Genomic DNA, 12,500 nt, shown 5'->3' with positions numbered 1-12,500 from the left:
CTGCTAATGGGGGTGGTGGTGGTGGTGATGATGATGATGATGATGATGATGATGATGATGATGATGATGATGATGATGATGATGATGATGATGATGACGATGATGATGGTGGTGGTGGTGATGGTCATGATGATGATGATGATGATGACGATGATGATGGGGGTGGTGGTGATGGTCATGATGATGATGATGATGATGGGGGTGGTGGTGGTGGTGGTGATGGTCATGATGCTGCTGCTGCTGCTGATGATGATAGTGACGGTGATGATGATGGTGATGATGATGACGATGATGATGATAGTGACGGTGATGATGATGGTGATGATGATGATGATGATAGTTTATCAATAGTGGTTTATTCTTTCTGTCTCTTTCTCTCTCTCTGCTCCTCCCCCCTCCCCCCTCCCCCCCTCTCTGCTGTACCGTTGAAGCTGAGTGCTGTGGACCCTGGGCCCAGTGGTCGTCAAGGGTTTACCGGAGAGTTCCAACACCGTCACGACCCCACCGGGTCCTCAGCCTCCGTGGATTTCCAAAATGTACGTATGATGAATTAATAATAATAATATTAATAATGATTCATAAGTTTTCTATGGCGCGATATCCAGTACTAATGCTGCTTAAAGCGCCTTACATCATCGAGCCAGATATAAACATAACATAAAACATTACAACCGCTCAATCCAATACGTTCACAGAATGAATAAAAAAGCATGATCCACCAAACAATAAAAATATCAAGTTAATAATGCTTAGATTAAAAAAGAAATACATTCCATAAAACACACATTTTTTAAAGACACACACACACACATGCGCACACGCACACACCCGCGCACACACACACACACACACACACACACACACACACACACTCACACTCATACACACATGCACGCGCGCGCGCGCGCCCAGACACATTAAATATATCAACTGCATTAAAACTGCACTAAACTATACTGACCTGGGAGATCGGAAAAATCTCCACCCTTTCCCACCAGACGCTGTTACCGAGATTCGAACCCGGGACTTCTGCACTCGGCTATTGCGCCCGAATGACACTCAGTCGTGTCCCACTGTTAGGATCATCAGAACAGAAGAAGAAGCAGCTGCTGATATTGAGGTTAGGAAAGAAAGAAGACGACGAAATGGATAACTTGGGGGAAAAAGAAGAAACGTAACAGTTAACAATGACGAAATATATAACTTGGGGAAAAAAAGAAGAAGAAACGTAACAGCTAACAATAAGATGACGCAATGTGTAACTTGGGGAAAAAATAGAAAATGATTGAAACAGCTAACAATTACATGAAGAAAAATATATAACATGGAGGGGGTGGGGGGGGGGGGAAGAAATACAGCTAACTCACAAATCAATGGATCAATACACCCATGCTTTGGGGAATCAAAGGGAGATAAGCAGCGTCGGACAGACAAAGAGAGGAAGTGCTGTGTGTAATGAATATTACTTAAATCCACAAAGACATGCTTTCTACCACTGACCGGCCAAAATGATCATGTATGATGGTCAGCCGTGTCCGACTAAGACCAGGCCGTCAGGACAGTAGAGGAGACAACTGCTGTCCCGACTATCTGGGCTAGAATTTGATTATAGTGGAGAGTGTCTTGCCCAAGTTTTGTATTTGTATTTCTTTTTATCACAACAGATTTCTCTGTGTGAAATTCGGGCTGCTCTCCCCAGGGAGAGCGCGTCGCTACACTACAGCGCCACCCATTTTTTTTTTTTTTTGTATTTTTTCCTGCGTGCAGTTTTATTTGTTTTTCCTATCGAAGTGGATTTTTCTACAGAATTTTGCCAGGAACAACCCTTTTGTTGCCGTGGGTTCTTTTACGTGCGCTAAGTGCATGCTGCACACGGGACCTCGGTTTATCGTCTCATCCGAATGACCAGCGTCCAGACCACCACTGAAGGTCTAGTGGAGGGGGAGAAAATATCGGCGGCTGAGCCGTGATTCGAACCAGCGCGCTCAGATTTTCTCGCTTCCTAGGAGGACGCGTTATCTGTAGGCCATCACTCCACATCAAGTCACATTCCCCACTCCGTCAAAGGCCAGTTAGCCTCTATAAAGCTGCAGTACGAAGAACCAGAGCAAATCTCACCTCCTAGTCTGATGGTCATGATGGAGTCTCCCGTCGGTCCGACGGATGAGTAGGCAGGCAGGCTTATCTGTCGGTGTGTGTCCTCATATGGGAGAAGAGGCCGATTCTGGATGCGCAGCACTTCCCACAGGTTTTGCAAGGGAAAACGTCTCCAGAAGTTGAGCCCTGCTTCCTTCGCTCACGCTTCTCCTAAATGGCCAGCGTTCTCTTGTTTTCAAACGTCTTTATGCCACTAGAGCACAGCATCCTCCAGCGAGAGCGGTCAAGGGCATCAGTTTCCCAGGAAGCGATGTCTATGTCACAGCCTTTGAGGTTTGTCTTCAAGGTGTCCTTGAAGCGCTTGCAGGGTCTTCCAAGTTCACGGTGGCCTTCCTTCAGCTGGCCATACAAAAGCATCTTCGGGATCCTGCTGTCTGTCATGCGGACAACGTGTCCTGTCCAGCGTAGCTGGCATTGGATCAGCAGGCTTTCGATGCTGGGCAGGCCGCTCCTCTCTAGGACCTGGAGGTTGGAGACCCTGTCTTGCCACTTTATGCCGAGGATCTTTGATGGTCATAATCCTTCACAAAAGACAAATGACTTTCCTTTGCAGACAAGAAGCCATTCAACACACAGCTCTGGAACTGGCTGTTGGCTCAACTGTAAGCTTATGTCAATTATGTGATGTGAAGCGAGCGTTGAGCCTTGTGTGTATGTTTGTATATAATGTGTGTATGTATGTATGAATGTATGCATTATGTGTGTGTGTGCGTGCGTGCGTGCATGCGTGCGTGTCAATGTGTGTGTGTGTGTGTGTGTGTGTGTGTGTGTGTGTTGGATCTTCACTTTAACGTCTGTTCACTATAAGTGTTATTAGATGGTGTGTGTGTGTGTGTGTGTGTGTGTGTGTGCTTGCGTGCGTGCATGCGTATGCATGTATGTGTGTGTGTGTGTGTGTGTGTGCGCGCTTGCGTGCGTGCATGCGTATGCATGTATGTGTGTGTGTGTGTGTGTTCCTGCGTGCGTGTGCGTGTGTGTGTGTGTGTGTGTGTGTGTGTGTGTGTGTGTGTGTGTGTATATCTGTGTGTCTGTGTGCGGGCGCGCGTGACACGCGCCACACAACAGGAGACGGCCATCACCTATTCCCGCAGGGTGCACGTGAGATACGGCGTGACGGGTGTGGAGCCCACTGACCAGACACTGACCGCGTCCTGTACCCTGCCCTACCTCCCTCCACCCACACCAACCGCTTGGTCTGTCTGTCTGTCGGTCTGTCGATCTGTCTAGGTCTCTGTCTGTCTCTGTATTGGCCTGTCTGTCTGTCTGTCTGTCTGCCTGTCTGTTTCTGCATAGGCCTCTGTTTCTGTCTCAGCCAGTCTGTCTCAGTCTGTCTGTCTGTGTGTCTGTCTCAGTTTGTCTGTCTGTCTGTCTGTCTCTGTCTGTCTATCCGTCTCTGCCTGTCTGCCTGTTTCTGCATAGGCCTCTGTTTCTGTTGTCTGTCTGTCTGTCTGTCTGTCTCGGCCTTCTCGGTCTGTCGGTGTCGGCGTCTGTTTGTCGGTCTCTGTCTCTGTCTGTCTATCTCTGTCTAGGCCTCTGTTTGTTTGTCTCTGTCTCTGTCTGTCTGTCTGCCTGTCTATCTCTGTCTAGGCCTCTGTTTGTCTGTCTGCCTGTCTATCTCTGTCTAGGCCTCTGTTTGTCTATCTCTGCCTGTCTGTCTGTCTGTGTGCCTTAGCCTACTCGGCCTGTCTGTCTCTGTCTTGGCCTATGTCTGTCTGTCTGTCTCTTTCTGTCTGTCTTTGTCAAAATTATGTCTGTCTGCCTGTCTGTCTCTGTCTGTATATGTATCTGCCTCTGTCTGTCTCTGTTGTTTTTGTTGTTGTTTTTGTCTGTCTCTGTGTCTGTCTCTCTCGGTCTCTGTGTGTCTGTTTCTGTCTCTGTGTCTGTTTCTGTCTGTATCTATGTGTACCTATTTGTTTCTGTCTCTGTCTCCGTTTCTGTCTGTCTGTCTCTCTCTCAGGCGCGCGCGCACAGGTACATACACAGACACACGCACACACACGCACACACACACACACACACACACGTACACACACACACGTACACACACACACGTACACACACACGCGCACACACGCACACACACACGCACACACACACACACACACACGTACACACACACACGCACACACACGCACACACACACACACACGTACACACACGCACACACACACACACACACACACACACACACACACACACGTACACACACGCACACACACACACGTACACACACACACACACACGTCACCGCTGTGTGGTTGCCGCTCTGACCACATTGTGCCACATTACCTGCTGATGATAATTGCAGATTAGTTGCAGGAAACAATGAGATATGCAGTTCCTTTCTGTGTGTGCTGTCCATTCTTTGCATAATTGCTGCCTTTGTCTTTTTTGCTTTGTTAGTTTTATTAATGTGCATACGATTCTGTCAGTTCCTTCATGTTTTTGTTGTTTGTGTGTGTGTGTGTGTGTGTGTGTGTGTGTGTGTGTGTGTGTGTGTGTGTGTGTGTTGTGTGTGTGTGTGTGTGTTGTGTGTGTGTGTGTGTGTGTGTGTGTGTGTGTGTGTGTGTGTGTGTGTGTGAGTGTTGTGTGTGTGTGTGTGTGTGTGTGTGTGTGTGTGTGTGTGTGTGTGTGTGTGTGCGTGTTGTGTGTCGAGGGAAAGAGAGGGAGCAAAGGAAGTAAGGCGTGTGGTGAGGGAGGGTGGAATGGAAGGAGGGAGGGGGAGAATAGAAAGGAAGAGAGAGAGAATGAATGAATAAATGAATGGTTTATTCATACAGGCCATTGCCCCTCAATGAAAGGGTGTCAGAAAAAACAAAACATAATTGACAAAAAAAAAAAAAAAAAAAAAAAAAAAAAAAATCATACTTTGTCAAGCAAAATACACTTGGCTAACTAGTACACAGCAGATAAATAACACACGCACATCCAGCTAAACTCAGTGAAGTTATACACGTGTCATCAATATATAAATTAATTTCACGACGCAAGAGTGGGTCGAAGCTCAAACGCTTTGTACAGATGAACTGATAAATTTCTGATAGTTTGTAGATGCCATGATATTTTCTATGGAGAATAGAATAGAAAAGAAGAGAGAGAGAGAGAGAGAGAGAGAGAGAGAGAGAGAGAGAGAGAGAGAACTCGTGACCCTCTACCTCCAGGGCCACCCCCACCCCCACCACCCCACCACCGCCACCACCACCCACGCCGACGACAACTGTGACGGAAGTGAACCCTGACGAGAGATGGTCGTGTCTGCGCCCCACCACGCCTTGCGCAGTGAATGGAACCTGCGACAACTTCTTGGGCAAATGCCTGTGTCCGGACGGCACTGCCGGACTTCGCTGCACTGTTCCTGAAGGTCTGTATCTGTGGTTTGCGTCATTACAGGACAGGACGGGACAGGACAGGATGAAACAAGACAGGACAAGATATGATAAGACAGGACCAAACAAACTGGGGCAAGACAGGACAGGACAGGACAAGACAAGACAGGACAAGACAAGACAGGGTAAAACAAGACATGATAAGATGAGATGGGACAGGACAGGACAGGACAGAACAAGACAAGACAGGACAAGACAAGACAGGGTAAAACAAGACATGATAAGATGAGATGGGACAGGACAGGACAGGACAGGACAGGACAGGACAAGACAAGACAGGGTAAAACAAGACATGATAAGATGAGATGGGACAGGACAGGACAGAACAAGACAAGACAAGACAAGACAGGGTAAAACAAGACATAAGATGAGATGGGACAGGACAGGACAGAACAAGACAAGACAGGACAAGACAAGACAGGGTAAAACAAGACATGATAAGATGAGATGGTACAGGACAGGACAGGACAGGACAAGACAAGACAGGGTAAAACAAGACATGATAAGATGAGATGGGACAGGACAGGACAGGACGGTACAAGACAAGACAGGACAAGACAAGACAGGGTAAAACAAGACATGATAAGATGAGATGGGACAGGACAGGACAGGACAGAACAGGACAGGACAAGACAAGACAGGGTAAAACAAGACATGATAAGATGAGATGGGACAGGACAGGACAGAACAAGACAGGACAGGACAGGACAGAACAAGACAAGACAGAACAAGACAAGACAGGACAGGACAGGACAGGACAGAACAAGACAAGACAGGACAGGACAGGACAGGACAGGACAGGACAGGACAGGACAGGACAGGACAGGACAGGACAGGACAGGGTAAAACAAGACATGATAAGATGAGATGGGACAGGACAGGACAGAACAAGACAAGACAGGACAAGACAAGACAGGGTAAAACAAGACGTGATAAGATGAGATGGGACAGGACAGGACAGGACAGAACAAGACAAGACAGGACAGGACAAGACAAGACAGGGACATGGACAGGACAGGACAGGACAAGACAAGACAGGGTAAAACAAGACATGATAAGATGAGATGGGACAGGACAGGACAGAACAAGACAAGACAGACAAGACAAGACAGGGTAAAACAAGACATGATAAGATGAGATGGGACAGGACAGGACAGAACAAGACAAGACAGGACAAGACAAGACAGGGTAAAACAAGACATGATAAGATGGGACAGGACAGGACAGGACAGAACAAGACAAGACAGACAAGACAAGACAGGGTAAAACAAGACATGATAAGATGGGACAGGACAGGACAGGACAGAACAAGACAAGACAAGACAAGACAGGGTAAAACAAGACATGATAAGATGAGATGGGACAGGACAGGACAGAACAGGACAGGACAAGACAAGACAGGGTAAAACAAGACATGATAAGATGAGATGGGACAGGACAGGACAGAACAAGACAAGACAAGACAAGACAGGGTAAAACAAGACATGATAAGATGAGATGGGACAGGACAGGACAGGAGCAGGGAAAACACTAAGATCAGATGAGAAGAGATAAGACAGGACAAGACAAGAGGGAACAAGAAATGACAAGGGCAGGACAGGACAGGACAGACAGGACAAGAACGGACAGGACAGGGAAGACAGGACAGGACATTCATAGACCCCTCTCTCTGTCCTCTCTCTCTCTCTCTCTCTCTCTCTCCCCTCCTCCTCCTCCCTCTCCCTTCCGTTCTGTTTGGCCTAGGTTCCATTTTCTGACAGGGATGTTATTAACTAAGGGGGAAGAGCGGGAGGTCTCCAAAATGCCCTTGATGCCGTGTGCAGACAAGGTGGACAAGGGAGACTGTGCGATCAGTACACTCAACCCCTGTAACCCAGAGGGCGCCATCTGCTACGATGAAGGCTACGGGGCTGTCTGCGACTGTCTGGACGGTTACTATGGAGACCACTGCCAGCATACTATACGTAGGGTGCTTTCTGTATTTTGTTTGTTTTGTTTTTGTTTTTGTCCAAACAGTTTCAGTGACATTCTCCGCACTCCGCTCACTCACTTACTCACTCACTCACTCATTTATTTCATTATTTTATTCCGCTATTCGCTGAAACTTTCACAACGTTTTAGAGTCAGCGTCAGTGTTATTCATTCCATTCATTCATTCATTCATGCATTTTCCCCGCCCTTGCCCCCTTTAAGCTGGCTCACTCACTCACTCTCACTCACTCACTCACTCACCCATTCTTTCGCTCCTTGATTCATTCGTTCGTTCATTCATACATTCGTTCATTCATATTTTCGATCATCCATTTTCCCCTTTTCATACGTTCGCTCCCTCTTATCACCTATTCGTTGATTCATTCATTGATTACTTCCTTCCTTCCTTCATCCCCTCGTTTGGTCGTTTACCAAGTTTCGTTTTGTTTTTGTTTTTTTGGGGGTGTGTGTACATTTTCCTCGTTTATGTATGTGTGAGACACGGTGCTTAAAAAGAGTGAAAGTTGAACAAATGAAGAGTAATTACACAAATCCACGTTGATAACCAAGAGTGGACATCAGAGGAAACACGTGTGCCTGAGCACAGCAAGAGTGAACATCACAGAGACAGACAGAAAGCCAAAGAAGAAAAGAAAGAAAGAGAGAAAGAGCAGATGAAAGAATGACAGATAAAAAGAAAGAAATCAAAATGAAGGAAGGGGAGAAAGGGAGAAAAAAGAAAAGAAAAAAAAGACCCCCCTCCCCCTACTCCAGAAAAAAACAACCCCAAACAACAACAACAACAGAAAACAAAACACAAAAAACAGCAACAAGAAAGAATTAACCAAAGAAAGAAAGCCAAAGACTGAAAGAAAGAATGCCAAAGAAAGAACAAAAGAGAGAAAGGCAAGGAAATAAAGACAGACAGAAATGCAAAGAAAGGAACTCAAAGTAAAACAGAAAGAAAAAAAAAAGGAGAGGAAGGGGAAAAATACCCAGAAGAAAAAAAGGCAAAGAAAGAGCAAAGAAAAAATCAGAAAGAGAGAAAAAAGAAAAGAAAAAAGAACGAAAGACAGATGGAAAAAGAACGAAAGAAAGAAAGAGAGCCAAAGAAAAAAAAAGAAAGTGTAACAGAAAGAAAACCAAAGAAAAAAAAAGAAAGTAAAACAGAAAGCCAAAGAAAACAAAGTAGAACAGAAAGAAAGCCAAAGAAAATAAATCAAAGTGTAACAGAAAGATAGCCAAAGAAAATAAATCAAAGTGTAACAGAAAGAATGCCAACGAAAATAAATCAAAGTGTAACAGAAAGATAGCCAAAGAAAATAAATCAAAGTGTAACAGAAAGATAGCCAAAGAAAATAAATCAAAGTGTAACAGAAAGATAGCCAAAGAAAATAAAATCAAAGTGTAACAGAAAGATAGCCAAAGAAAATAAAATCAAAGTGTAACAGAAAGATAGCCAAAGAAAATCAAATCAAAGTGTAACAGAAAGATAGCCAAAGAAAATCAAATCAAAGTGTAACAGAAAGAAACTCAAAGAAAATAAATCAAAGTAGAACAGAAAGAAAGCCAAAGAAAATAAATCAAAGTGTAACAGAAAGAAAGCCAAAGAAAATAAATCAAAGTAGAACAGAAAGAAACTCAAAGAAAATAAATCAAAGTGTAACAGAAAGAAACTCAAAGAAAATAAATCAAAGTAGAACAGAAAGAAACTCAAAGAAAATAAATCAAAGTAGAACAGAAAGAAAGCCAAAGAAAATAAATCAAAGTAGAACAGAAAGATAGCCAAAGAAAATAAATCAAAGTAGAACAGAAAGAAAGCCAAAGAAAATAAATCAAAGTAGAACAGAAAGAAAACCAAAGAAAATAAATCACAGTATAACAGAAAGAAAACCAAAGAAAATAAATCACAGTATAACAGAAGAAAATAAATCAAAGTAGAACAGAAAGAAAACCAAAGAAAATAAATCAAAGTAGAACAGAAAGAAAACCAAAGAAAACAAATCAAAGTGTAACAGAAAGAAAACCAAAGAAAATAAATCAAAGTAGAACAGAAAGAAAGCCAAAGAAAATAAATCAAAGTAGAACAGAAAGAAAGCCAAAGAAAATAAATCAAAGTACACCAGAAAGAAAGCCAAAGAAAAAAAAAAAAAAAAAAAAAAGAAAGAAAGAAAAACAGAAAGAAAATAAATCAAAGTAGAACAGAAAGAAAGCCAAAGAAAATAAATCAAAGTACAACAGAAAGAAAGCCAAAGAAAGAAATAAAGACAGAAGGCGTGTCCGCACTGACTTTTATTTATTTATTTATTATATATTTTCTACGTGTGTGCACGTGCGCAAACTGGCCAACATTCTTTCCTACGGTTGAAATGAGAAGTGAAACATCAGAGACTGGACAGAAAACCATACATCCAGGTAACAACACAACAACAACAACAGCAACAACAACACTAACCCTGCCCGAACTAATGCACACTGTCATGGACAGTGATTTAAATGCCGAGCATGTGCTTTGTCTTGTTAAAACACACCGGAGCTTTTGCTGGGCCATGATAAAACATGTCACTTAAGCTCTTAGTCTTATTATTGTCTTGCCGCTTGAGGTTCTCTCTCTCTCTATCTGTGTGTGTGTGTGTGTGTGTGTGTGTGTGTGTGTGTGTGTGTGTGTGTGTGTGTGTGATAGAGAGAGAGTGTGTGTGTGCGTGTGCGTGATATAATATATATTATATAGAGAGAGTGTGTGTGTGATAGACAGAGAGAGAGAGAGAGAGACAGAGAGACAGAGAGAGAGAGAGAGAGAGAGAGAGAGAGAGAGAGAGAGAGAGAGAGAGAGTGTGTGTGTGTGTGTGTGTGAACGACCGAAATTATTAGTCTGTTTTTACATCCATTTCTACGCGCACACAATTATAGACAAACACACACACATACTCGCGCGCGCACACACACACACACACACGCGCTCGCGCGCACAAACATGCGCGCACACACACACACACTCACACATGCACACACGTGCACACACACAGATAACTATTTCTCACCACATAACTGAAAGGTGATTATCACAGGTCAGAATAAACACCTTTTTTTATGTTTTTTTTTTAACCGTTGGAAATTGTTACATATTCTGACACGAACAATATGCCATAGTTTTGTTCTCTCTCACACCCCTCTTTTGCCAGTGAAGACGGAATGCAATGGCGGGACAATGCTGGTGAACGTGTTTCCATACGGCTTTGATGCTGCCACATGGCCACTCACGCGAAGACCCAGCCTCTTCCCTTCTCGGATATGTCCGGTGCGGTATTCTCTGTTGTTGCTGTGTTGAAACAACAACAACAATAACGACGACGACGACAAATAAATGGTTGTGAGCATACACACAAAGACAGATAAACGGATAAACATGCAAGAGAGGGAGAAAGAGAGACAGAGAGAGAGAGAGATACACACACACACACACGTACGTACACACACACACACACACACACACACACACACACACACACACACACAGATATATATATATATATATATATATAGAGAGAGAGAGAGAGAGAGAGAGAGAGAGAGAGAGAGAGAGAGAGAGAGAGAGAGAGAGAGAGAGAGAGAGAGAGAGAGAGAGAGAGAGATGGGTGTGTGGTGTGTGTCATGGTCTGTTGGATGTAAAGGAATGTTTTGTGTGTGTGTGTGTGTGTGTGTGTGTGTGTGTGCGTGCGTGCGTGCGTGCGTGTGTGTGTGTGTGTGCGTGCGTGTGCGTGCTTGTGTTCGTGTGTGTGTGTGTGTGTGTGTGTGTGTGTGTGTGTGTGTTCGTGCGTGCGTGTGTTCGTGTGAGTGTGTGTGTGTGCGCGCGTGCGCGTGTGTCTGTGTGTTTCCGTGTCTCTGTGTGTTACCATTACGACAGTAATCTATCACTTATTACTGGAATATTACCTTGTATATTGATCAAGTGTAATCATTTCTGAAAGAATTGCTAGTTACGTGAAGTCACGACGAACTGATGACGAAGACACAGCGTGGAAATGTTGATGACGAAAATGATGCAATGACAAGGGCGTTTATGCCAACACATGATGATGAAAATGGCGATTATGACGTCATTGCAGCTGAAGACGGTGCCCGAGCTGACGTCACAGTTACCGGAAGTTGCGTCACGCGGGTGGGAGGGCTTTGCTGACGTGTTTTCGCACGTGAATGACCCATGCGCGGGCAATGCTACCATTACGTCAGAGAACGTTAGTGCTCCAATTCAGTCGCCGACTGAGAAGAATCATCTCATGGTTTGTCATGCTACTGGTGCTACTGCTGCTGCTACTGCTACTGCTGCTGCTGCTGCTACTGCTGCTTCTGATACTGCTGCTACTGTTGCTTCTGCTGCTACTGCTGCTTCTGCTGCTACTGCTACTGCTGCTGCTACTGCTACTGCTGTTTCTGCTGCTACTGCTACTGCTGCTGCTACTGCTGCTACTACTATTGCTGCTTCTGCTGCTGCTGCTACTGTTGCTACTGTTACTGCTATTGCTGCTACTGCTGCTGCTGCTTCTGCTGCTTCTGCTGCTACTGCTGCTTCTGCTGCTACTGCTGCTGTTGCTACTGCTGCTACTGCTACTGCTGCTGCTACTACTGTTGCTTCCACTGCTGCAGATATTTATCTTATGTCGGTTCCTTTTTGTGAGTGATATTTTTGCTTCTACTGCTACTGCTCCATCCACTATTGCAGACATTTATCACTTCAATGTCCGTCCCTTTGTGAATGATGGTTTGCTGTTACTCCTGTTGCCTACCTCAGCTACTGCAGATACTGACTGAATTTCTTTAATGAGTGGAGCGAATTAGGAAAAGGCATGCTTCTTCTAAATTTTATTATTTTTAAAATTCTTTTTCACATCCTGGCCTCAGGGCAAAATACCGGTATGTTTGTTGAATACCCCCCCACCCCCCTCCCTCTACCGGACCCTTTTGTGTGTGTGTGTGTGTGTGTGTGTG

General features: G+C 44.5%; 1 protein-coding gene across 2 annotated transcripts in view; it reads left to right on the top strand.

Annotated features, from left to right (window-relative positions):
* LOC143276478 (uncharacterized) overlaps positions 1–12,500 on the top strand; it is a 33,897-nt gene that overhangs the window by 13,066 nt on the left and 8,331 nt on the right. The window contains exons 5-10 of one of the 2 annotated variants that reach the window (XM_076580991.1): positions 432–536; positions 3,223–3,350; positions 5,319–5,518; positions 7,367–7,507; positions 10,697–10,812; positions 11,621–11,749. In XM_076580991.1, the coding sequence (XP_076437106.1) occupies positions 432–536; positions 3,223–3,350; positions 5,319–5,518; positions 7,367–7,507; positions 10,697–10,812; positions 11,621–11,749 (819 nt within the window). Of the gene's footprint in view, positions 1–431; positions 537–3,222; positions 3,351–5,318; positions 5,519–7,366; positions 7,508–10,696; positions 10,813–11,620; positions 11,795–12,500 lie in introns of both variants that reach the window. The other variant, XM_076580989.1, reaches the window with a different exon arrangement.

The sequence above is a fragment of the Babylonia areolata genome, chromosome 32, assembly GCF_041734735.1.
Source record: "Babylonia areolata isolate BAREFJ2019XMU chromosome 32, ASM4173473v1, whole genome shotgun sequence".
In the NCBI taxonomy this organism is placed as follows: Eukaryota; Metazoa; Mollusca; class Gastropoda; order Neogastropoda; family Buccinidae; genus Babylonia; species Babylonia areolata.
This window is presented reverse-complemented; position numbering and strand designations above follow the sequence as displayed.